Consider the following 23,871-nt stretch of genomic DNA (forward strand, 5'->3'; position numbering starts at 1 on the left):
ACATTGAGCCCCATTAACTTATGAACACAAAGCCACAGGGACATTTTCCAAAATATCTTTTGAAGAAAGAGTCAGATAGATGTTTACAACTACATGAAGGGGCGTTAATGATTTCAGAATTTGTATTTCTTTAAATGTTTCGTGCATTATCCGCACTGTGTAGACCAAACCGCACTTTCCTTTATGCTTTTATTAGGCAACACATTTAAACTACACAAAAATGACCGTAAATCATGTTGACATTTTAAATGGGTTGCTGTAGTGACAACTTCAACTTTCTAAAAACTGCATCTGAATGAAATCCAATACAGATCCAAACAGTCAACAATAAACTTTTCAAAAAGAAACAACAAACAGAAGCAAGAAAGATGTCCATCATTTTATTCCTCTCTAAACAGGGCTGCGAATGTGCCCCCGGTTCACAGTTCATTGTCATCCTGACACCTTTAGTGTGATGTTTTATATACACAAAACATTTGAACCCCAATGAACATACATTCAACGCTACACTAGACCGCACGTTTGAGGAAAACACACAGTCTCACTCCATCAGACAGGTCACGGGTGTGAGTCTGCTCTCCGATTGGCCGTTTCCTCTGAAAACCCTTCAATCAGTAAACTACAGCCCTACTGGAGAAAAATAGGGCGGCGTATATCGCATTGAAGACATTCAGGTTTATGATGTCACTCCGGTGAGTTTGTACATTCAGCAAGTGTTTTTGGAATGTTTAACGCATGATGTCATCTGGCCGAAACGGCTGTGCACTATTTGATGTCCTCTGTATGGTCTTTAACAGTCTGTCATGGGGCGTAAATCAGGGACAAATACCTCAGGCCGTAGAACACAATCTCATTTCAGCGCGGTATCGTTGACAAAACAATATTGTGATCTTTAGCTTGTGCCTTGTTCATGACGTTTTACTTTGGAAGAATAAGTTTGATCATGAACAATAAATAACAAATTTCACCCCATGTACAACTAGCTATGATCTAGCCCTCATCTCCTCGTCCCGTGTTTCAACCAAATCCAACAGGACAGAAGATTGAATTGGCATCAGACAAAAACACGTTGTCTGACAACAATCTGTCTTAAACTGAACATTTAAATCATAAGAGCTGAGAAATCACGGTGTAAACATTTAAGATGCCCGATGTGTTTCATTTGTGGCTGAAGTTTGGATATAATGGATGTGGGAAGTGTGATCAGATCAATAATGAGGCACTTCTCTAATGATTTTGTTTAAGTAGGACGCACTTACATACATACATATATACACGTGCGTGCGTGCACACACACATTAGTGTCACTCTCACTAAGGCATATGGAGTTGGATTAGTCCAGTAAAAGCATTGACAAGCTGACATACTTTAAGCAACAACGCTTAAATTATATACAAACAATGTGTGGCGCTCTCCTGACACATTAAAACAAACACTTGTTACCATCAAGCTGATGTGCTACAGCATGTCAGTCGATGAGACACAAAAACAACTAGAAATCAACTTGGAAAGAGTGAAGAAACTCTCGTAGCATCATCTCTTCATCAACACCAGAGTCTGGGCTTCATAAAAGAGATGATGACAATGATTGAAAAGGCCCTCGTGTTCATTTACAAACATGCCTCCGATTTAAACAAAACAACTAATGACCGGCAACCAGAACCGTCTGATCTCATGAGTCTGTGAACTTTGATGATTATAAAAGAGAAACTAACGCAAAGCTTTGGAAAATGAAAATAAGTCTTATAATCAGGACTAAAACAGAGCCACAGTCTCATCTTCAGCTTCGAAACTCTCCATTTTATAAACGTCCTATCACACTTACAAACATATCATACATACATATATACTTATATCAATATATATATCTCTGCCAGAAAATATGGATGAGATGTTTGGCATATCTAGTCCTCTGCCGTGTGAACTAGTGTGATGCTACAGAACTGCATCAAGCGTGTAGACATGTGAGAGCCGCTGCGGCAGCTGCGTTCAGAACAGTTGGGTCACTAGAGGGCGCTGTAGCCACAGGAATGTGGACAGACTGTAGGTGCAAACTGCAAACAATACAAAAATACTACAATAAATAACAATCATTTCTCATCAATAATACTAATAATACAAAATCATTGGGGACAAAACAAACATTTTAAACGACACAAAATGGAATTCTTAGTTAAAACTCTTCTAGACAAATGTATCCTGAAAACATTTGAAATAATTTTCTGATAATATCCCATGTAGTGCGTCACACCTCAGAAGAGGATGGGTTTCGCAGCAGTTTTCTCCTGGACGTAAGTAGTGAAGCGCTTGAGAAATTTGGGATATTCTCTTTTAGCGACAGCCCTCAGGACAGAAGCGGGAGCCCAGCCTCCAGGATTTACTGCAATGCAAAACAAACAATATTTGATTTTTAAGGAATATTTTTGTGTTATATAACCTTGACACTTATGAGAAACAGTGATCCAGGCTTTTAGTTTCTTAAAAAGTATCGAACCGTTGGCAACGTATGTGATTTTGCACAGGAGGTTGTCTCTGCTGATCTCTTTGTCGCCCTCTGGTGGACTGACCAGGGTCTGACAGATCATGGCAATGTTGATTTTAGCACGAACACATCTGTTGTTTGGCTGCAAACAAGAAATAAAACCTTCACTAATCGATGTTATCAACTGCAATCAATCTAAATAATGATACCATTTTCATTTATTCAATGAAGCAGACATACATGTACTATATTGATTTGTATGAAAACAAACAATTTATTCAGATTAATCTGATTGTCTGTACAAACAAAGTTTGGCTTTGAAACAATATGCATTGTGAACAGTGCTAAACGTATAAATGTGAATTGAATTTAAATTTTTACACTGAAATTTTGCGCAGATTTCAATTTAATCTTATCAATGACATAAATGATCTCAAAGAAGATTATAAATGTGTGAGCACATTAACTCAAGCAGCTGATGAGTAGACTCACCTGGGCCTTCTCATGTTCAACAGAGAAGTTGCAGACGATCCACGTGTCCGGATCATTTTCATTATAAGCCAAAAGCTTACGAATGGCAGACAAATACAAGACGTCTCTCTGAGACGCTGGCCACACCCTCTGGAAGACCAAAAAAATATGATTCTAAACAAACATCCAGCCGCTCGCTCCTAAACACATTTCAAACTCAAAAAAAGTCCAATTCAAAAAGTCCAATTCAAAAAGTCCAATTCACATGTTGCCCTCACCTTATGAGTCTGATAGACGATGACGGCGTTGTCAGACAACGTTTCCACAATGTTGAAGTTTTCAACAGTAGCTGTAGAGAGAGTGTGAGACAGACTTCAGTACGCTGAGAAACACTCAGATAAGTGAGATCCACAGAGATCAGGCAATTAAAATGTATTCACTTCCACTTACAGCTCCAAAACTGAGACAATGAACATTAGGAGCTACAACTGAACTTCTGATTGGACCTTAAGAGATCTTAAAGTGAATTACATCACCGGTGAACGTCAGCATTAAAGGCTATTACTGATCGCACTGCATTACAGTATTAAAGCATGTAAAAGCATGGTAAGAGTATGTGATGCTGACACAGCTCATCCATCAAACTTCACCAGTATGTAAGGGATAATGTCAATCGCAGAAATAAGCTCTGACGCGAAGCGGACAAGAGAAAAAAAACTGGACATGAAATGTGAGTTTGCAATATTTTGGAGGAAGAGCCGTTTACTTTCAGTTTTAAGGTAAGAAACGATGTTCAGATGTCGCGAACAGGCAATTTGGTTCAATTTACATTTAATTTGTCAAATCATCCTGGTTACCGTGTGTTAGGAAAAGCACGTGGCACGGCCACTCATCAGCCAAGGACAGCGGGAGAAGGAGAATGTGAACAAGTCACTTTCACTTGTGAGAGAGCGCTATGTTCAGGAAGTTCAGCTGTGTTGTTTGTTAGCTGCATTTGGGTGGTTATTTGTTATATAAACGCTGGATATAACACTGGATTTGATAGATGGAGCGGCGGTCCCAGCGCTAAAAGATGCTGGACATGAACCGCACGCGGTGAGTGAAACTGATGTCTGTGTTTTTCTCGGCAACGTGGTTTAGTTCTACCCGCCTGCCCCCGCATGTTTCCAGAAATAATCATACAGATGTATCCGTCTTTTATAAATGTGGGTATCTGCGGATATTTGAAGGGTGCGATACCGTTCTGTTAGTACTCATGATTAACATGAGATATACAGAAACTGTGAGTGAGGACCACTTTAAAAATGCAGTTGTTCAATACTCACTCTCCCAGTCATTACGAACATCTGTGTCCCAGAAGTAGTGACAGACTTCATGACCTGTGACCCCTTTGACAGAGTGTGTGGCCTTCAGAGGGTCCAGCACGATGCCGTTCTCCTCCACCTCTCTCCTGTACACCTGAGAACAGAGGGTACTCTAGATGCTTAAACGAAACTAGCAATGTCAAATTCACTAGCAAGTTCTTAGTTTATTTCATTGTTGAAAATATGATGAAGTTTCCAGCAGCACATGAAATTGATGACTGAAGTGAATCACAAAACGTATACATTTACATTCATTTATTTTGTAGCAATAAGGGATACAAGATCTCTTATTAAATACAATTTCTCATCAAACCGCAAAGACGGATTATGTCATTATCTTCTAGCAATCTTTAACACCAGTGTAAACCTCACCTTCATCTCTCCCTCTTCCACCACGAGCTGCCAGTTAGCATCTCCACCGACATCCTGTAGAGAATAGGTGATGTGATTCTGTACCATCTCCTCCACCTGTACAGAACAGAACAAGGTCAGAGGTCATGGCCTATTGTTAAGTCCACTGACTAAACCGGCAAAATCAGTAGTTATAACATCATGTATAATCTTCAACACGTCACTAAACATGCAAACATTCAGACGAGACCACAGCAGTAAAGATGCAGGCTTATGTACATATTAAGTGATGTTAAGTGTAAGTATGCAGCTCACTCGCTTTATTACACAGCATTAACTGAATACTGAAACTGAACAGCTTTATGTACGTGTGTGTTTTCTCATGCATCGATGCGGAGCATGTCCATCATGCCGTTGGAGTTAGTGACGGATGATTGTGCTTTTGGGCGCCGTTACCTCAGCACTGAACCTGTGCTCATGAAGAGGAGTGAAGACTAGAGCTGAAGATGAGGGAGAGGGGGGAGGAGAGGGGGGCTACACAAATGAGGGAGAAGAGACAAATGTGGCTTCATCAGGTGTGTACAGAAGATCAGAGAGCAGGACAGACATGGGACAGGGTTTGGGATGAAGACCTGATGAGGACACCACGCATAAACTCCACTCACCTTCTCAGAGAACCTGTGAGAGCCCACGGTGGAGTAAACATCTCCTGGAGACACCAAACTGTTCCTCTGTATCCTGCTCTTCTCACACTGAGACTGAACACACACACAATAGACATATGAAAACACTGCTTCTTGAATATTGGGCAAAATTTTGGTTTCGGTTGGTTTTGACAACCGCGAAATATTAGTTGGGTGGAATGTGAGAACTTCAACACACCTGCTCTTCTATCTTGTCCTGTCGGTCCAGGGCAGCCTCCACTGCATCAAAGAACTCGTCCTCATTGATCAGACTGTTCGGTCCCTCCTGATGAACACACCCGACACAAGAATGCTGAAATGTTCTTCTTCCTTTAACTACTACAGCTCTGAGAGAAGACAAATAGAAGCACCCACCTCATAATCTGGTCCACCGAAATGAGACTTCTTCTTGAGCTCAGACAGAGCTGATTTATAAGCTTCCTCCACCCGCCTCCTCTTTTCCATCTCCTGTTAAGCGAGAGTGAGAGAGAGAGTTTGGCTGTGTCAACAGTCTACTGCTGTAATGTTTAATGGCTTGGTGTGAGTGGATCTCTCTCGGTGGGATCGGGGCACAGCGAGAGAGACGATCAGTGCAAAATCACTCCATTGTTCAGACGGCAGCCCCGGTTCTCATTCTGACACATGTCAGTATTGTGCTGACTACAACACATCAGCAGACACATTAAGCTCCGCCTCTGTAACACGCACCAAACCCATTAAACTAACAGATTTACTGTTGCCACACCCCTTACACTTAGTACACACTATATGTTCCTATCAGATCTCTGAATTGAAATAACCACATCCCAGAACATGACCATAGAACCATAGATTTTAACCCTTAACATTGTTAAGCTGTGTTACACATGTTATTTTTGTGCATTTTTAAAAAGAAAGATGTTTTTAGTTTGTGAGTCTTGCTTCACACTGATAAATGTGATGTGTTTTTTTAGTAAGGAACCTATTTCTGTGGGAGACACAATCAGCCAGTTTGAGAAACAGTACCTTATCCAGTCTCTTCTGCCAGCTGTCCTCTCTCTTCACCATCAGGTCGATGCAATGAGATAGCGTGGCCAATATTCCCGCCGTGGTCGCCTTGAACGTGATGGCTTCTCCTTTAAAATCTATCCCATTAATGCCTTTATGACTCAGACACTGGAATACTGATGAGGAGAGAAAAGAAATCCACTCAAAGTAAATGTGAACGGCATTATAGTTCGTGTTACGCTGTGCCTAAATAAAACGACACAAATTTTATGTCCATGTGAAATTAGCCATGACATTCTGTTAATGTGGCTGGTCTTCTCAGCAGCTTCAAGCCGCATTTATGCTAGAATAATGTAATCCTGCATTCTCTCAATATCTGTGCCTTTGAGGAAAAAACAGTGAAGTGTAAATGCATTTAACTTACGTTTCTCTTTGCTGCCGTTGTTGTTATGCAAGAATTCTCCATCGGCGCGAGTGGTGGGGAAGTCATCTTCATCATCCTCCACAACTGAGAGAGAGAGAGAGAGAGAAAACACACAAACACATGCACGTCAGGATGAACTCATGGCCTTGTGGTAGGTGGTGCTGAGATCAGCCCACTCACATACTGAGAGTCTACTGTAGACACATACTGTAGCACACAACACAGAGAGAGAGAGGGAGCGCGAGAGAGAGGGAGCGAGAGAGCGAGCCAGTTTATTATTTGTGCGAATCAACAGGCCCTTGTGCTTCCACAACAGATGCATCCAGAGAGAAAGAGAGAGGATGAGACAGAGAGATGTAAGTTATGGCAGGCATTAGGGATGGGTACCGAAAGCAGGTATTAAACGGCCCCCGGGCAAAATTATGAAAGACCGGAGATCTGTCGGTCATATTTGTTTGTTCTGACTCGTGTGTGTGTGTATATATATATATATATATCCTGATCTCTCCCACTCATGTGTGTGTGTGTGTGTGGACTCACTCTTGTCTCTCTGCAGCTCGTCTTTGTTCACGGCATCAGCACAGCCGTCAAAGTATTTCTGCAGCGTGTCCACCTGCCTGCACAGAATGTCTCGAAACGTCTCCATCTCTGACAGCTTCTCCCGAAGACTGTGACCCTTCTGTAGGTCACACACGCAAACAAACCCAAGATCATTTCATTAGAATTTCACATAAAAGTTCCTTTGGATACACGTTAGTCACATATCAGTTAATGACTAACATCTGTGATGTGTCATTGTGGACCAGTATTTCAACTAAAATGCCTTTGAATAGGAAATATTTAATTGCAGAGACTCATTTCTGCCTCATATTCCAGACAAGTTCAAACGAATGCCAACTATAAGGAATGCTGATAGATCACAGCTTTGATTAAAGCATTCAAGTTTATTTGTCGTCTAAAGAGCCCTATTCATAGAAACAGGATGCCCTGTACCTTTAAGAGCATGTCAGAGGGAGTGGCTTTCCCTCCAGGTAGGAAATGAGTGTTCTCACCTTAAAGGAGGAAGTGGATGTGGCTGAATAACTGCTTGTGGCAGACGTGAGAGAGAGCATGGAGCCATGTCTCCTTAAACTGGACTCCGAACCATATCCAGACTCAGCCTAAAGAGAGAGAACAACAGAAGTGTGTCATATCAAAAGAGCAAACTGAAACGCATGCAGAAAGTTATACATTTACAAAAACACACTCAGTAATGGACAGGTGGGTCAAGCTCAAAATATATCAGCATTTTAAAACTGGTGTGTCTATCTGACCTGACGTCTTTATGGTACATCAGTCTCTCACACAGCCACGCATGCACACAGCCAAGAGTCACTTTCCATGAACCCAGAGGGCTCCAGTGGCTCATTTCATGAGTAACACACTCTCAAAATAGTGTCAGAGTTTATTTAGAAACACAAAACACACGGACCGAATGTAGCAGAGAGTGTATTCCCATGAGTCTCTTGAGCGTGATAACAAGCCCAGGTTACAGTCGCTTTCCATGACCATCACACACACACACACACAGATGTTAAACACACTCTGATGAGCAGAGCTATCCATAATGGCATTACATTCAGCTCAAATGTACCACACTGACAAACTCATCCAATGATTCTGACAAATCTGATGAAACTTGATCAAAGTGTCAAATCTACTTCCTCTGTGGTGTCACACATACTATGAATTGAGTCAATATAGACAAAGGAACCTATGATCCGTTCAGCTCTGATCTCACACACTAAACATGTATGTATGACATATCGCTTATTGCTCACCGAACTCTTTGTAAGTCGCTTTGGATAAAAGCGTCTGCTAAATGACTAAATGTATAGCTTTAATGAATACAATTCCCAACAGATTAGAGACTAAACACAACCTGCAATAAAATATAGAATAAATGAAAGTAGTTCATCTTGGAAATGGGAAATCTGGTAAATATTTACACGACCTCGTAATTTCAAACCTGTATGACTAAGATATTTTGAAGAATGTTGCTATCAGAAAACCGTTGGTCCCTATTGACATGCATTGGTTTTGTGTCCATACGAGTCAATGGGGACCAACGGTTTTTGGTAACCAACATTGTTCAAAGTATTCTTTGAAAAATCACACAGGTTTAAAATGACAACAGGGCGAGTAAATGATGAATTTCAAAGGTGAACTACTCCTTTAACATCTCAGCCAGTTGAGTACATACTGCATATTACTCTTCAAAAAATAGTATGTGAAACAGTATGCAGTATACGTGTTAAATGTTACGTTCGCTAAAAAAGCAGGATTATTTGACATGTTCAATTGAAAAATAAATTAGCATTTTTCACCTTTAGGTGGCGACAGTAAGCTTTCCGCACTGCTGCACAGACTTAATGAGGTTACTGCAGGATAAAACCTGTCCACCAAACACAGGTCAGCACTAGACTCATTACAGCCAATCAAATACACTCTAACTGTAACTATGACATCGATAATGCTTCCACCGACCAATCAGAGGTCAAGAACACCAGACCAAGTCAGAGTTACAATCAATAGTCTCAGCGGCTGGCGAGCAGACGATATATTTCTGAACAATAACATCCGATAATGTCATATCACAAATCACACACACCAAATCCGTAAACTTAATCAACAGTTATGAAAGAGAGAGAGAAATGAAGTCATTTACGTGATGTGTAATAAACTGAAGGTTGAGTATCAGATAATCACTACTTGTGTTATCAAACTTTGCTGATGCACGTCTATGTTTGAAACTCAAGAGAAGTATTTCATCTTAAAGCGTCTCCCTCTTGTAATCATCTTACTGATTAAATTGTGATCATTTTAGACCAAACAAAACAAACTATTTAGGCAGATTAGCTTAAAATGAACTATGGTCACTATAATATAAAGGAGATGAAATGAGATGGACATATAGACACACGACCGCGTGTCATTTCTCTTGTGAGAGCGTGTGTGTTGTCGTCTATTAGATTGGACACAGAAAGTGATGAGAGCTGTGATATACAATACAGCTCTGATTAGATTTATACATTATAATTGTTATCTGCACCTCAGACAACAAGCAGATCCTCCAGACTCCATCATTCATAATAAAACCCTCATGTGACTCACATCCAGATTCAAGGTGCAGCAAGTGACATATAAACTGATCACAGATAACCAAGACCGGTGACCCGTCGAGTGAAGTCTGCATGTAAATGACTTTATATTAAACTACCTTTAACCTCACTTAAGTTTAACGCGGCTTAAGTGTCTCTGTACGACTCCCTATGATACTGACGACGCAAAGAAAGTGAAAGGCAGCGAAAGACAGAGAATAGAGACCTTGGGAAGAATTTCAGCAATGACTCAGACAATGAGGGTTCTTCTGAGAAGAGCCATGTGTGTATGAGTCACGGTGGAGGGGTCAGGCCGAAGCCAACACAGGATGGGGGGGGGAAGTGTGGCGTGTGGATCAGGGTGTGTTGCCTTATGACATGTGTGCAAACACTACAAGAAGTGAGTGAACGTTAACATACACTCCGGAGCTGGTTGATATACATTCAAAAAGACAGCTTGATATTTTTAACCATACATTCAAAGGTGCCATCAATATTAACATAAAATATAAACCAAAAAACATGATGAATATCAGAGTCGGATTCGTGGTAACGGTCTCTACCATCTATACCCGTCCACATCCTCTCTCTCTTTATTTTTATGACACTAGTATTGATCTGCTGCATGCATCACCTGCTCTTATGGTTCATTCACACGGGCGTCGTGGACATTTCTCAACTTTTCAACGCAGCCGCCAGCCAACCAGAACGCCTTATGCAAAAACCTTGTGAAGACACTGGCGGTCATGCAAGACTGGAGGACCATGTGATTGGCTGTTGTCACGATGACGATCGCGTCAGCCATGCTTCATACACGCCCTCCGTCAGGCGTTGACGTGTGAATGCAGTGTTAAAGGCAGCGTGGTTGCACATGTCCCTGTTAGATGTACTACACATGACTGGCATGTGTTCTTTTGTGCCCTAGAGTACGACTAAACGTCGGTGACCTAAACTAACTGACTGTGTTATGTGTTTGTCCCCTTGGATGTAAACAGAGTGAATCACATTCATAATCTCTTTTCTCCTTGACTTCTCATCACAAACGCATTATTACTCATCTGTGTGGCCTGTGGATGAGTAACTAACCCAATCTGATCTTACTGGACAAGAGTGCATGCTGGGTAGCAGAGCAGGACGTACAGAATCATCAAAATGTTTTATGTTTTTATTAGAGAAGTTTGATGATTTCAATCCAGGAGTTACTGCAAAGATGTTTAAAAACATTATTTAAAGTTCATTTCTGTGTCCATCACCTCAAACTGGCTGTTTCAAATATATTTAAGAACTATATACGTGTATGTTTTGCAATGTCTTGGTAAGGAGCACAGTGAATTCCTGCATATAGATTAAAATGATAGAACAAAGAAAACAGAACTCACTCTGTGCAGCTCGATGGAATCAATCCACTGGTTCCGATGTTCTGGATCTTGAGCCCGGAGATACCAAACACTATCATTGACACTGATGTCCAATCGACATTCATCAAACTCATGAGGCTACAGATAGAAAGAAAAAAACACTGATTAGAGCGATTTGACCTGACGTGGGAAAAATAAAAACAAACAGTAAAAACATTTGTTTGTCAACATGGGCGAGAAGTCAAGCATCTGAATCTGCTGTTGATTAATGAAACCAGTGGAGGGAGAGAGAGAGCCTAGACCCACAGTCATGTGAGATATTTACCTTTGAGAACACATACAGACGGTTGAGGGAACGAGCCTTTGGTATTACTGCCAGATGTTGCTCTCTGCAGACCTCACACTGCTCTTATCAAATCCAGATGAGGAGTCAAACTCTACTCTGATTTACTGCACTTCTCTTCTCACTTCCAGTCTGTGTTTCCAACAGGATTCATAACAATCATTTCCCCTCTAGGCGTTCTCTTCTAGTGAAATGTGTTAAATATATTTTTTGCTATGTAAATATGTTCTAGTTGGTCTATCGTCCTACAACTGACCCTACACTGTAAAAAAGAAATATATATTTTACTTTACAGAGACTAATTACATGAAAACAATAGCAGTTTTAAGAACAAGGGATGCACCGATCACTTCAGGTTGATAACCGATATTTCATCAACATTGGAGGCAGATAACCGATATATTGCCTGGTGGTAACTCGGTCCGGTCAAACACATCTCTCCCCACATTCAAAAAACTACCCATCTCTTCTGTATATACCTGACAGACAATAAAAATAAACACAAACTCTTTCTCTCCACAGGTATATACAGGTACTAGTATCTTTGTATTAGCACCTATTGTATTATTGCTCCTGTATGACATATCGCTTATTGCGCCCAAAACTCTCTTAGCGCCTGCTAAATGACTAAAATGTAAATGTACTGTTCTAGATTTTAACCGTGATTATCGGCCATATCAGCAGATAATTGATTCATAATTTATCGGCTATAATATATCGGCCGATACCAATAACGTTAAAAATGACCATTTATCGACTGATATGGCCGATAATTTATCGTGCATGTCTATTAAGAACACCTGGTGTTCTGGATGAATTGTGGCGATCTTATTTAAAGCTGGACACTAATCACAATATGAGGAGGATCTAATCTGTGTAGACGTTTAATGAGACCAGAGAGAAAGACTGCATGCATTTAAAGGTGTGAGAATATTTTCTCACATCTGAGGGGGATGCTGTTTTACAACACAGCACAGCACAGCAACAACACAAGCACGCCTACAACGAAGACACACAATGAGTTATATGATCTAATTTGCCAATCCGGACTGCACCATAAGCACGCTCTCAAAGCAAAGTAAAGACCATTGCAAACACTTCACATGAAGTGGGCACTTTGTGACACGTAGAGTTACCAGCGATGAAGTCACATGAGGTTCAACTTTGGCTATGATGCTGCCTTACTATTAGGTACCGTCTTCAAAACATCTGCATAGTCGCTCACTAGGTTTCAAAACAGAGCCGTGTTTCCACATTAAATGAGATTCTCTCAAACCCTGGATGTCACAGATCCGAGATGTTCTCAGATGTTGAAACTCCATTTGAAGTGACAGCTCAGATTTTAGAGTGATTAAATGCAAGCAGAAGCCATAAGCATTGGTCTGATGCTGGAACATTCATGGGAAAACACTGGAGTGGCTTCTGGGAATGGAAAACAGCGACACTGCATGCGGTGGGCAATGCAGGGGACCTGAGGGGGGTTACAGTGAGTACTGAGAAAAGACACTAAAATAAACACAGGGGTCGTTGCTATGGCACTGACTCAATGTGGGAGGCACCAGTAACTGCAGAACCATCATCGGCATCAGAGTGTGCACACAACCTTAAACACAGATGTCACACATCACACTGATGTTAAACAGGACGGGCATCTGTCGATCACTTTGCTGCTATCTCAGACCGCACTGCATTGTGGGCACATGGGGTGCAGTTCCTGGGCAGAGCACAAATCTTTAAATCATGTGTCGTCCTTGAGAAGACATGAAGAAAACAACATATTCCTCAAGCAGCAATAAAACGTTTAACTCATTCAAGGTGCACAAACTCATTGACACTCATTAACATGTAAAGGAGAGGGAGAGCACAAAATATGTGTAAATATATAATTCTCAGTGAACTGAACTTCAAACACTGCGGTTAACAGACATCGAACTTCTCAGCGTGCTCCAAAAAACACACACATACACTCTCTGCAGACACAGGCCTACGTGTGTAAAGTCACAAAAGCAAGAGAGTCAGAGAACCGCTGAAATTTATAGCACTGCGTCAACAACTAAATGAAATGTCCTTTGTACAGCCTTGCAGTAATGGGACAATGATCAAACATATAAACATCCAGACAGACAAATATATATAGCTGAAAGCTTTCGTATAGCTACAGTATTGTTCCAATATACACATATGGAAGTAAAGTTCCTTATTTAAAAACACAACAACAAGGAAAAATAATTACTGTTAGGTTACAGCCATAAAGCATTAATGAAAAAAAGCTATCCATTTTCTAACAACATATTGTATTAACTTTACAATCTTTCATGTCGCATGCATCAGACATTCAGATGAAAATAAGTGAATTGTCAAAAGTGACGATTACATCAAAAAGTCATTAAGTATAATTCACAGGGACAATTGACTGAGACGGCCTGAAGCAGTGATATATTTTACGAAGAGATGAATATAAGCAAATAAAACTGAAATAAGAATTGAAGTGTCTTATACAGTTGCTGAAGGATAAGCCTTACTTGTGTGGATATCATTAACAAACAATATAATATAATGAGAAATGAAAATTTCGGCTGAAATTGCCGTCCTACTAGTAACGGTTCTTCCGATAAACATCCAAAAGTAAATAATGAGCACATCACTATTCACACTGCAGTTCGGCCTAAACCCAGACTTGATCTGACAATCAGAAACAGAGGAAGGAAGGTGAAACCTCAGCCTGAATCCAAGAGGAAAAGATACAGGAAACCCAGACAGCGCTGACACACAACTCAGGAAAGAAGATGCACAGGAAGAGCACATACGCGAATCATGTGACTGACCAGTCAAAGAAAAACTACTTCAGTTCACTGATCTTCTGATCACACACGTAACTGAAAGGTAAACAGAAACCTGTAAATCTAGAAGAACAGTCGAGAAGATAAGCTGAAGGACTATTCTGACCCCAGGGTCACCAAAAAGGAATTTAACAGCAGGGGGGCATTAGAGATCAAACTTCCCGTTTCAGACAACAGGATCCAGTTATCTCTTTTCCTTTCATTTCACATCTGGATGGATCAGGCTCTGTTTCGCTTGATCTGTCCTTTTAAAAATATCACAGAACATTTGAATTCTCTCGTGTCTCCATGTCGCAATATGAAGGACTGTGTTATAGACATGGAGTGCAGCTTGTGTTGTTTGCGTTGACTGCTCTGCAAAAGAAACACACACCGGTCATACGCCTATGGGTCCAAACACAGGCCACAACATGCAACTTCAGATGACAATCTACCAGGCGTCAAAAGGACATGCACACAACGACCACAGGAACAACAATAGGCTGGTTAATATCGCTCCTCTCCGGGTTAACTAAGGTTGCCACGATACCATAAACATATGCGATTGTGTGTCATGTTCAAAGTTAAAATCTACACAATGTTAGGCTTAATTTAAATGTGACTAAAACAGCCAGTAGGTTTGTCAGTGAATCATTCAACCAACTCATTCAAAACAGCTGATTCATTCAAGAACGAAGCAAGTGTCTTGATGAATGACTCACTGAGTCATTATCTCTCCTCCGAGTCATTCAAAACACGGATTCATTTAGGAGAGAAACACTGCAAAAGTCAGACCAAAGTGTTAAAATTAACCTTTAATGCGCATATGCAACTTTAGTAACGGCACTACGATACTACCGTTTAAAAAACATCGCAGGAATTTTCAAGCTTTTTTTATTGTGATGCTACCGTAGCACCGGTATACTGTGCAACCCTAAGTTTAACACAGAACTTTAATGCAAAAATGCAAAATCATAAACACACAATATAAAATGACATTTTTAAATGCACTTGACTCCTGTTTTATCAGCTGTAACTACAAACAGCTTTTCCTTCATTAAATATTCAGCAGGCTCATACGTTTGTGTTGCAAAACAGTCGGGCATAGCTGTTAACAGCGAGACATTCAGAAGCCTTGTTTAAGAACAAGTATAGACTGCAAACGATAAAAGCTACACAAATGCTATCACCTCTGTAGTATAGATTTAGCACACTAACTCAACAAGAACAAAATGTGTTTGTGGACAGCTCTGAAAACAGCAGAATCAATGTAAACCATCTGTAATTCAGTTTCAGGTGTGAGACTGGCAAAGGGCAAAACAACAGGAAAATACTGAGTGAGGGTTCTAGTTATGCAAACTGCACCAAACACAAAATGAACATTGATATTCTCACACAGGTACTCGGAAGCCAGTCGGTACCATCGCGCAGTTATTCTGGCAGGATTTCTGGCGGCTCAGATTTAAATAGTTAAACTTGGTGCTCGAACAGAATAAATCTGTACAATATTGGGCCTGAACCAACATCAATGATTTAATACCGCAGAAACGTACATGGAGGTCCTCCAGATTTTGCACACCAAAGAAAACACACACACACACAAGGAACAGGAAGACTTATGCTTGATTTATTTTATCACTAAAAAAAACAGGACAGAGAAGGTTAAAACAGGGCTGTGTTATATATACAGAGTAACTGGATACACAGTTTAAATCGCTCTTGTTTCTGCTTTTCCTCCCTATTTCTGCAAACAACTTCTTCTATTCAGTTTTGTGGTGTAGTTAACAACCAAAAATCTTTTGTAAAAATGTTAAAACATTCTTACAGATGCTTTTAATACAATTACAAGTGGGGATGCACGATATTATCGGCCGATATTGGCTTTTACACTACGTATCGACATCGGCCCGATATGAAAAATCACGGTGATATGCTTTGCCGATAAATAAAAGTGTTGATTATGTGTAGGCGTTCTGACATGAGCGTGCACTCACAGATACCAGCTGTAACATAGAACATGAGTACTAAAGTGTGGTGAGGAAGGCGGGACGAGAGCCGTGACGAGAGACCGGTGGGCGCACAGCTGATTGCACTTATCACTCACACCACTCTCGTCCCGCCTTCCTCACCACATAAAGTTTATATTAGTGTCTTATTGCGTCTGAACTGTCCTATAAACACAGTGTTGTGTTAAGGTTTTAGGTTAAGCCGTTGTTCTGACTTATTTTGCTACCATTAAGAGCCCTAAGCATTTTTGTTATATGAGTGCAATAACTATCACATACTGTTTCGCATTGATTTCCGAACACAGTTTTACTAAATATATGCTCCAGCAGGAGTAATTAAATAATTTGCATGAGGACTGCAAATCAGATCATACATTCATAATGGCACTATATACCTTTATTATGATACTGTACGTCACTCAGAAATCCAGACGAGCTCACACTGCTAAACACTCCATGCCAAGCATTCACAATATGACATCAATTTGCACTTTAAGTCCACAAACATAATAAATCAGAGAACTGTTGATATATTTTCCACCGATTTCTTGTGAAAGAACCATCTGTCCTTCGTTACGTTTACATGGACCAATGTAATCTGATTTAAATCCAATCCGAATGAAGACGCTCCATATAAACACGTCAATCAAATAAAAAATGCCCAAACCGAAACCAAATTTCAGTCGGATTTTAAGGGGTGGTTTATGCCGTTTGTAATCTGCTTGATAGGAAATGTAAACATTTGATCAGATCAGAAAATCGAAGTAGGAAGATGTGCGCAAGTGCCACGACTACGCTGGGTCGAACAGACGTATAATGTACGGAAAGGAGCATCTGTGGTTAAAGATCATCTCTAAGCAGGCTAAAATATCTTATCATAAAAATGTCATTTATATTCGTTGTAGGCTACCGAACATTTGTTTTATTTATCGTTTACTTACATGTGCTTTGGAAGGATTTACTGGTTTTACCATGGTAAGTCACTGTCACAACCTTTTTTGTGAATATAATAATGATACCCGCGTCCACCGCACCCGTCTCTCTTTCCTGTTAATGCTGCTATATGTATCCCCATATAACCACTTCTAAAGTTTGGTATAGGCTGTTACTGAACATTTATTTGAATAATTGTTAGCCTGCAGACGCTCTGGTGGGTCTTTGTAGTCTTGTCATTGTTTCACCATGGTAAACCGCATCAGATGTGCTCGTGCTTCGTCGACACGAGACATTACTCTGCCTTTATAAACTGTACATTTGTAAAATAAAATATACACAACATGTGCTTTAAAACAATGTTTTGGTGGTTATTTAGATGAACACTTGTGCAGTGTGCTCATGTCAGCAGATTTGAAGCTTGTCATGTAAACACACCCATCAATCAGATCACTTTATTTACTTTTCATGTAAACACTACATTCAGATTAAATAAATTCAATCCGATGTGTCCATGTAAACGCGATCTATAATCAGTCAGCAAAGACTGATATTATGAGGACAAAAGCTCATTGTTTATGGCAGATTGCTGTGTGAAGGCTTTCCGTGTCACCCATCACTGTAAATCCAGCAGTCGTTTGCACTGATGCTAAACTACAGCAATTGGCCATTAAAACATGTGATTTCTTTGATTCTCAATAATTAGTTGTCAGATTTTTTTTAAAGGTTTTATTAGACATTATTACTATATGCTGTTTAATGCTGTCAAACTCTCTTTACAAACTTCATGTTATTACATAGTTTAATTAAAAAGGTTTTGCAGATATTTACAAAAGGTAAAATATAACAGAGGCAAATTCTTGGGAAGTAAAACTAAAAGCACTGCCCAGGCAGACCAAGTGATGGTTGCATTAACTAGCCCAACCCTTTCTTCATTCTCTGCCCTTATCTTTTAACCCTCCGCTCTTTTATCTCTTTTGTCATCAAATCGGCCCCATTAGGAACTTTGCCTGTTCGGACATGTGCCATACCCTGCACTTTAGAACCTTCAGCTGCAATGACCTGCCCAGCACCAGAACAACCTGTATCTGCATTAGGGCTGAACGATTTAGAAAAATAATCTCATTGCGATTTTTTTAATCAATATTGCGATTTTTTAATCAATAATGTGATTTAAAGCCACAAAATTGAATAATTTTGTTATGAAATATCCAAAAGTCACTTGCACAGTGACTGAAATTCCTATTTAAAATAATGGCCCATCCCCTGTATTTGTCACACATCAGTGACTTAATATCCGCTGCTATGCAATTCCCTCAGTTTCTGGTTGTAGAAACTACGGCAACACGTAAATGCGGAAGTGGTTATACAGCATCTGGGACGCAGCATCTGTTCTGTTATTATGGATCACGATTACTCTTTGGCGAGTAAAGGAAACCCCCAAAAAATGATGCGCATTTTCAATTCATCCTTAATGCTTTTGAGATGGTAGTGGTCAGCTCCGAGCAGGGTCGCATCACACTGTGCATCCCCATAATGAATCGAGTCTTTGGGATAAGAAAAAAGCGTTTCACCACATCGCGATTTATTCGCAAATGCAATTAATCCTTCAGCCCTAATCTGCATGTACCCGTCTATCCTCATATTCTCGATACACCTGGCTTTCTGCATGACACGGAGAAATAGAGAGAGAGACAGTGAGAGCATTACCTTGGCCCTTGCCAAGATCATGACATTGTCCAGTTTCAACTCAGTTTATAGAAAAATCACATGTTGACAAGCTGTGCTTTGGGAGTGCTTCACAAAAGGGAGAGAGAGAGATAAAAACCAGCTCACGTGAGGCTAATACTTCTTGATTCACATACTTCAGATTCAATGCACTGTGAGTGCTAAAAGCTATGTGGCACGGTTGCTTCGTTTATTGATGTTTTTTCTTAGGCTGAACAACACCGAGTTGAATAATCCCAGTTTAACCATGCGAACTAGACATTTACACTTTCTAAGGAAATGTGAGTGGGGCTCATCCACGAGTCGCTGCCTCTATTCAAAGGTATTGTGGGTGGTTGCTAGCGCATTGCTATGTAATTGCTAGTGTTGTTCTAGGGGGTTGGTAGGGCATTTTTCAATGGCTGCTAGGTGTTTACCTACTGGTTTTAAAAGACCATCTCTTTTGATATTATGTATACATGGTATGGCTTAGTTTCTATGTGTACATGTTTGAACCACTGTATTATTTGGAAGGTAAAAATCACTTGGATAAGTAACAACAGCACACCTCGCTTCAACAAGATACTTAATTTAAGATTGCATTCATAACCGCAGTACAAACAGTGAATTAAGAGTTACATGTTGAAATTTTATCAACAGATTTTGTTTAAATCCCTAAACCCACAAGGGAGGGTACCACTCATGCTTGCCTTGGAAAGCTCTACTAACCAAGCAAAGACAAAACAGCATGTTAGATTTGTTAAGTGATGTTCACAGACTGATTAAATTAGTCTAAGTGCATGTAAAATAGTTTTTGTCATCACGCTGATTGATCATTTTCCATTATCATATACACGGTTTTCGGCTTGTGTTTATCTGAACTAAAAGCTCATCCAGCACCCATTTCGTAGGGAGAAACAATAAGGCATTTTGAATTTGAATCCGATATTAAAACCACGCAATCCTGTTTTGTCTGCAGGGGTTAAGACTGTCTGATTTTGGGGTGGTCCTCCTGAAGCAAGACCTGTGCCAAATCCACTTAGAAAAACCCACAAGCACACATTGAGTCATGCGAGGTCTGTGTAATCGGAGGCAAGAAGAGAGGAAAGGTATGACACAATAACCTGTTTCTGAGGATTTATAAGGACAGATTAGATTGGATGCTGTGCAAGAGTACAGCTTCAATCTGGATAAAGCTGCTTTATATTCTAGAACATTCAAAGGAAACTGATTTAGAGGCTATGCCTACACAGAAAGGCCATCCTGGTTCAGTAACCAAAACCAGTAGAAAAATTCATCAATGAACCCTAAACTTAATGTGGCAAGGCATGAAGAAACTTCCTCATTCTAAGCCATCAAACTGGAAATTTGCTAAACAAAATGACAACATTTGTAAGGAACTAACAAATTAAAGAAAAAGCCAAATAATCCCTAATAATAATTTGGGTTGAGTTTATTTGTAGGACGGTAAAGTTTATAGAATTTATTTGTATTCACCCCCTATTGACAGGCAAAAACTAAATTCGGATGATGCTGAAAATATTTCCTCCTCTATGTGAGCCGGCGTGTGTGTTTAATACCAAAGTTAATATTTACGAATAACCAGTGTTCAACAAATGCTCAGCTGAAAAGTCACCTACAAGTCACACTGAGCCTTGAAACAAAGGAACCCTTTTTACTCTCTCAAAACAAAAATGCAAAACATCAAATTAGAATGTCAGACCAGCTACCAGCCACTATAAACACACGATACCTGAACACTGACACTGTCACAACCCTCAAAAATACTCCATCATTTCATACATCAGGTTTTGTATTTGGAGAGTTGAATAAATCGTCAGTTTAACTCAAGAGCAGAATTGCGGTTTAATCATTGAAGGACTGGAGGTAAGAGGGTTACCAAAAGGACTTCTACCTCTCATTCCGTCTCCATAACAACACAACCTTCGCTCTACTTCCTCATTTCGAGCGGTGACGCAAGATAACACAGCTGAAGCATGTGCAAGGATTACACATGTCGAAATCTGTGAGGGTTAATCTTTAACGCAATGTGTGGAATTCACATTTTGTTTTGCTTGTATGATATTTGAGTCAAAACGATTTAAAGGAGCAACCCTATTTCTGAACTGTGTATACTTTAGGCACTTAACAGAGTTATCGGAGCACCTGAAGATATTGTACACATTCAGCAATATTTGATAAGTACACTTAGAAGCCAATAATAAATATGAAGTCCTAGGGGACACAGCAGAATTTAGTTTCCGCAGGTGTACGTGTGCAAAAGCGATTTTAGTGGGGATGAGGGAAAATGGCCACAGCCTCTCTTCGTCTGGCCGGTTGACTGTAGCAAAGGATCGCATCTGTCTCCTTTCAACCTCTACTTTGATTCTCCAATGTAATCAAAGGAGCTCTCAGCACGTCCACTTTCCTCAATGCTAATCATTTTAGTACAAACATCACAAATCTCATTCCTAGGGATGAACCGCTAGCGACAGTTTTGTCAATAGCAATAGGTAACAACCAATAAAACCACTGCATCCACCCAATTGGAGTGGAGAATGTGAACCGTATCCAGAATGCACTGTTATGGCAACATGACATTATTGTAATTTTGGCTCGCTTCTGAAATTCCCACGACTGTCTAGATGGATGCTTCCCTCAGGACACTCACTGTGATGACAGCCTTGCTGAGGCAGAGGGAACCACGGCAGCCATATTCCCGCTCGTTCTGGGATTTGTAGTAGCTCAAGGTGTTGTTCTTCAGGACGACCCAACGGTCCTGCCAGCCGTGAATGTAATTCGTCCACTGTAAAAACGATAAAAAAAACACAGCTGTTAAATGAAAGCAAACGCTGTCTAATGATGAACTTGCAGGTGCACACATGCAATCATATTGTTTATATGTGGTTACTAAAGCGCACATATTTAATCCACACCTGATGCATTAAAACCAGGGGTGCACAATAAATTATCAGCCATATCGGTATCGGATGATAAATGGTCATATTTAATGTTATCGTATCAGCCGATAACTAAATTTAAGGCGAAACATTATAGCCGATAAATCATAAATCATTTCCTCCGGTTAAACTTCTTCAGCTGATGTCAAAATATTGAACAGTACTGTATTTCTGTCGTGATAACTTACTGTTATCAGCCAAACATTGTTGATGTAGGTACAGTATGTACTAGATACAGTATTTATGAATGTGTCAATTACAGGAACAAAAGCATATTATGTTTGAATCAGTCTGCCGTCTGCATGCTTTCCGTCTTGAGACCTGTTAGAATTGTGACTATTAAGAAAGATGTTCTGGGTCGCTCGGAAGGAACATCTATCATTTGTTTATTAAATTAAAACTATACCAGACAAAGTTTGAAGGTTAAATAATCTTTGACTAGTGTAAAGTAGGCTTGGAGAACTAAAGGTAACCTTGTTTTCTGCACTCTTAGGAAATGTTATAGTAATATCTACATACATATCGGCCAATTTATCGGTTATGGGCTTCCAATGTTTAAAAAAAATTATCTATGGGGGCATCCCTAATTAAAACGACTGATAAACACACACACAGTTTGTGTCGTTTAGCTATATTCTAATGAATCATCACAGATAGTTCACCCTCACATTCATAAATGCAAATGGGTCATCGCATCTGGATTTATTCAGTAATCGCTTGTAATAAAAAGCTCCCTCGTCTCAAAAACAGATCATCTGAGTCATGAGGGGAGGTTTTCTCTTTTAATCCCATCAGGAAGACACGATAGGATGAACGATAGTAACCCCGAATAACTCCAGCCTGTCAGCTCTATTAACTTACCTGCTGTACGTGTTTTGAACATCGACACATGCATGCACAAAGAAGGACATTTATTATTATATCAAGCATAAAAAAATCATGTTAATATATAAAATAAAAAACAAATATAAGATAGCATTGTTTAAAAGCACGTATTTTTTATTTCCGGACGTGTGCTTGATGAGAGGCTTCGTGAGAGATACGCAAATGAGCGCGACAGCCTCGCGTTTGTTTACATCGGGTCAGGTGGAAACGCACACACAAAAACACGCGTTCGCGGTTCGGGCGAGGTTTTCACAGCGTCGTCTCACCTTGCTAAGCACCCCGCTGAATTCCACGACACCTCCGTGGGGTCCGGGTCCCGGTTCGGCGTCCAGATCCTCGTCGGAACCGGAGGAGTTCCAGCTCTGGCTGTCGGGTAACGTTAGCAGTCTGCCGTTTTGAAGCGGACTGGAATTCATGACGAGACCAACGGACGAACGTTCGACTGAGGGGAGAAAAACGGAAAAGAAACGAAAGAACGCAGGCGAATTATCAGCGGAGAATATCCGTCGGAGGGCCTCGCATCGATCACGGTGTGTTTTATCCAGAAAACAAGCGATAAATGTGAAAGTCAAACGCGTGTGTTGATTTCACGAGCGTCTGTGAGACTGCCCGAGCAAAGCGCAGGAGATACCCGCCCCCTCGCAAGCTCTCTCACTCTAACTCACTCACTCACTCACTAAATCGAAAATATAACTACAATACCGTTCAACAAACAGCCTTCCTCTTAATCAGCACCAATCGTTATGAGGAGTTTTGCACAATCAACGACAAAACGCGAATAGTTTGAAGAAAAGAGCGGAAAAATCGGTTTAATTTCGTCCTTCTGTTTTCTCCTCAGTTGAAGGTGGCCATCTTCGATCTCGCGCTTGCCGCCGCTTCACTTGCTAAAGGGGCGCTGGCCCAAAGATGACGTCAGCAAAGCCACATTTTCCTTATGAGGAAACGTTGCCCCGCCCTC

General features: G+C 40.4%; 1 protein-coding gene across 2 annotated transcripts; it reads right to left on the reverse strand.

Annotated features, from left to right (window-relative positions):
* Positions 1–39: 39 nt before the first annotated feature.
* Positions 40–23,871, reverse strand: cert1b (ceramide transporter 1b). Of its 2 annotated transcripts, XM_079485769.1 has the most exons (18): positions 23,180–23,807; positions 21,740–21,874; positions 11,282–11,398; positions 7,815–7,922; positions 7,303–7,441; positions 6,763–6,846; positions 6,357–6,514; positions 5,727–5,819; positions 5,551–5,637; positions 5,334–5,426; positions 5,125–5,202; positions 4,690–4,785; positions 4,279–4,411; positions 3,232–3,302; positions 2,975–3,103; positions 2,495–2,624; positions 2,252–2,380; positions 40–2,054 (listed from the first exon to the last, which is right to left on the reverse strand). In XM_079485769.1, exons 1-17 carry the CDS (start codon positions 23,327–23,329, stop codon positions 2,253–2,255), a joined length of 1,929 nt encoding a protein of 642 aa, XP_079341895.1. In that variant the 5' UTR covers positions 23,330–23,807; the 3' UTR covers positions 40–2,054; position 2,252. The 2 variants fall into 2 exon arrangements, with proteins under 2 accessions (XP_079341895.1, XP_079341896.1); XM_079485770.1 differs by lacking the exon at positions 5,125–5,202 and having other exon boundaries at positions 23,180–23,871.

The sequence above is a fragment of the Barbatula barbatula genome, assembly GCF_947034865.1.
Source record: "Barbatula barbatula genome assembly, chromosome: 22".
Taxonomy (NCBI): domain Eukaryota; kingdom Metazoa; phylum Chordata; class Actinopteri; order Cypriniformes; family Nemacheilidae; genus Barbatula; species Barbatula barbatula.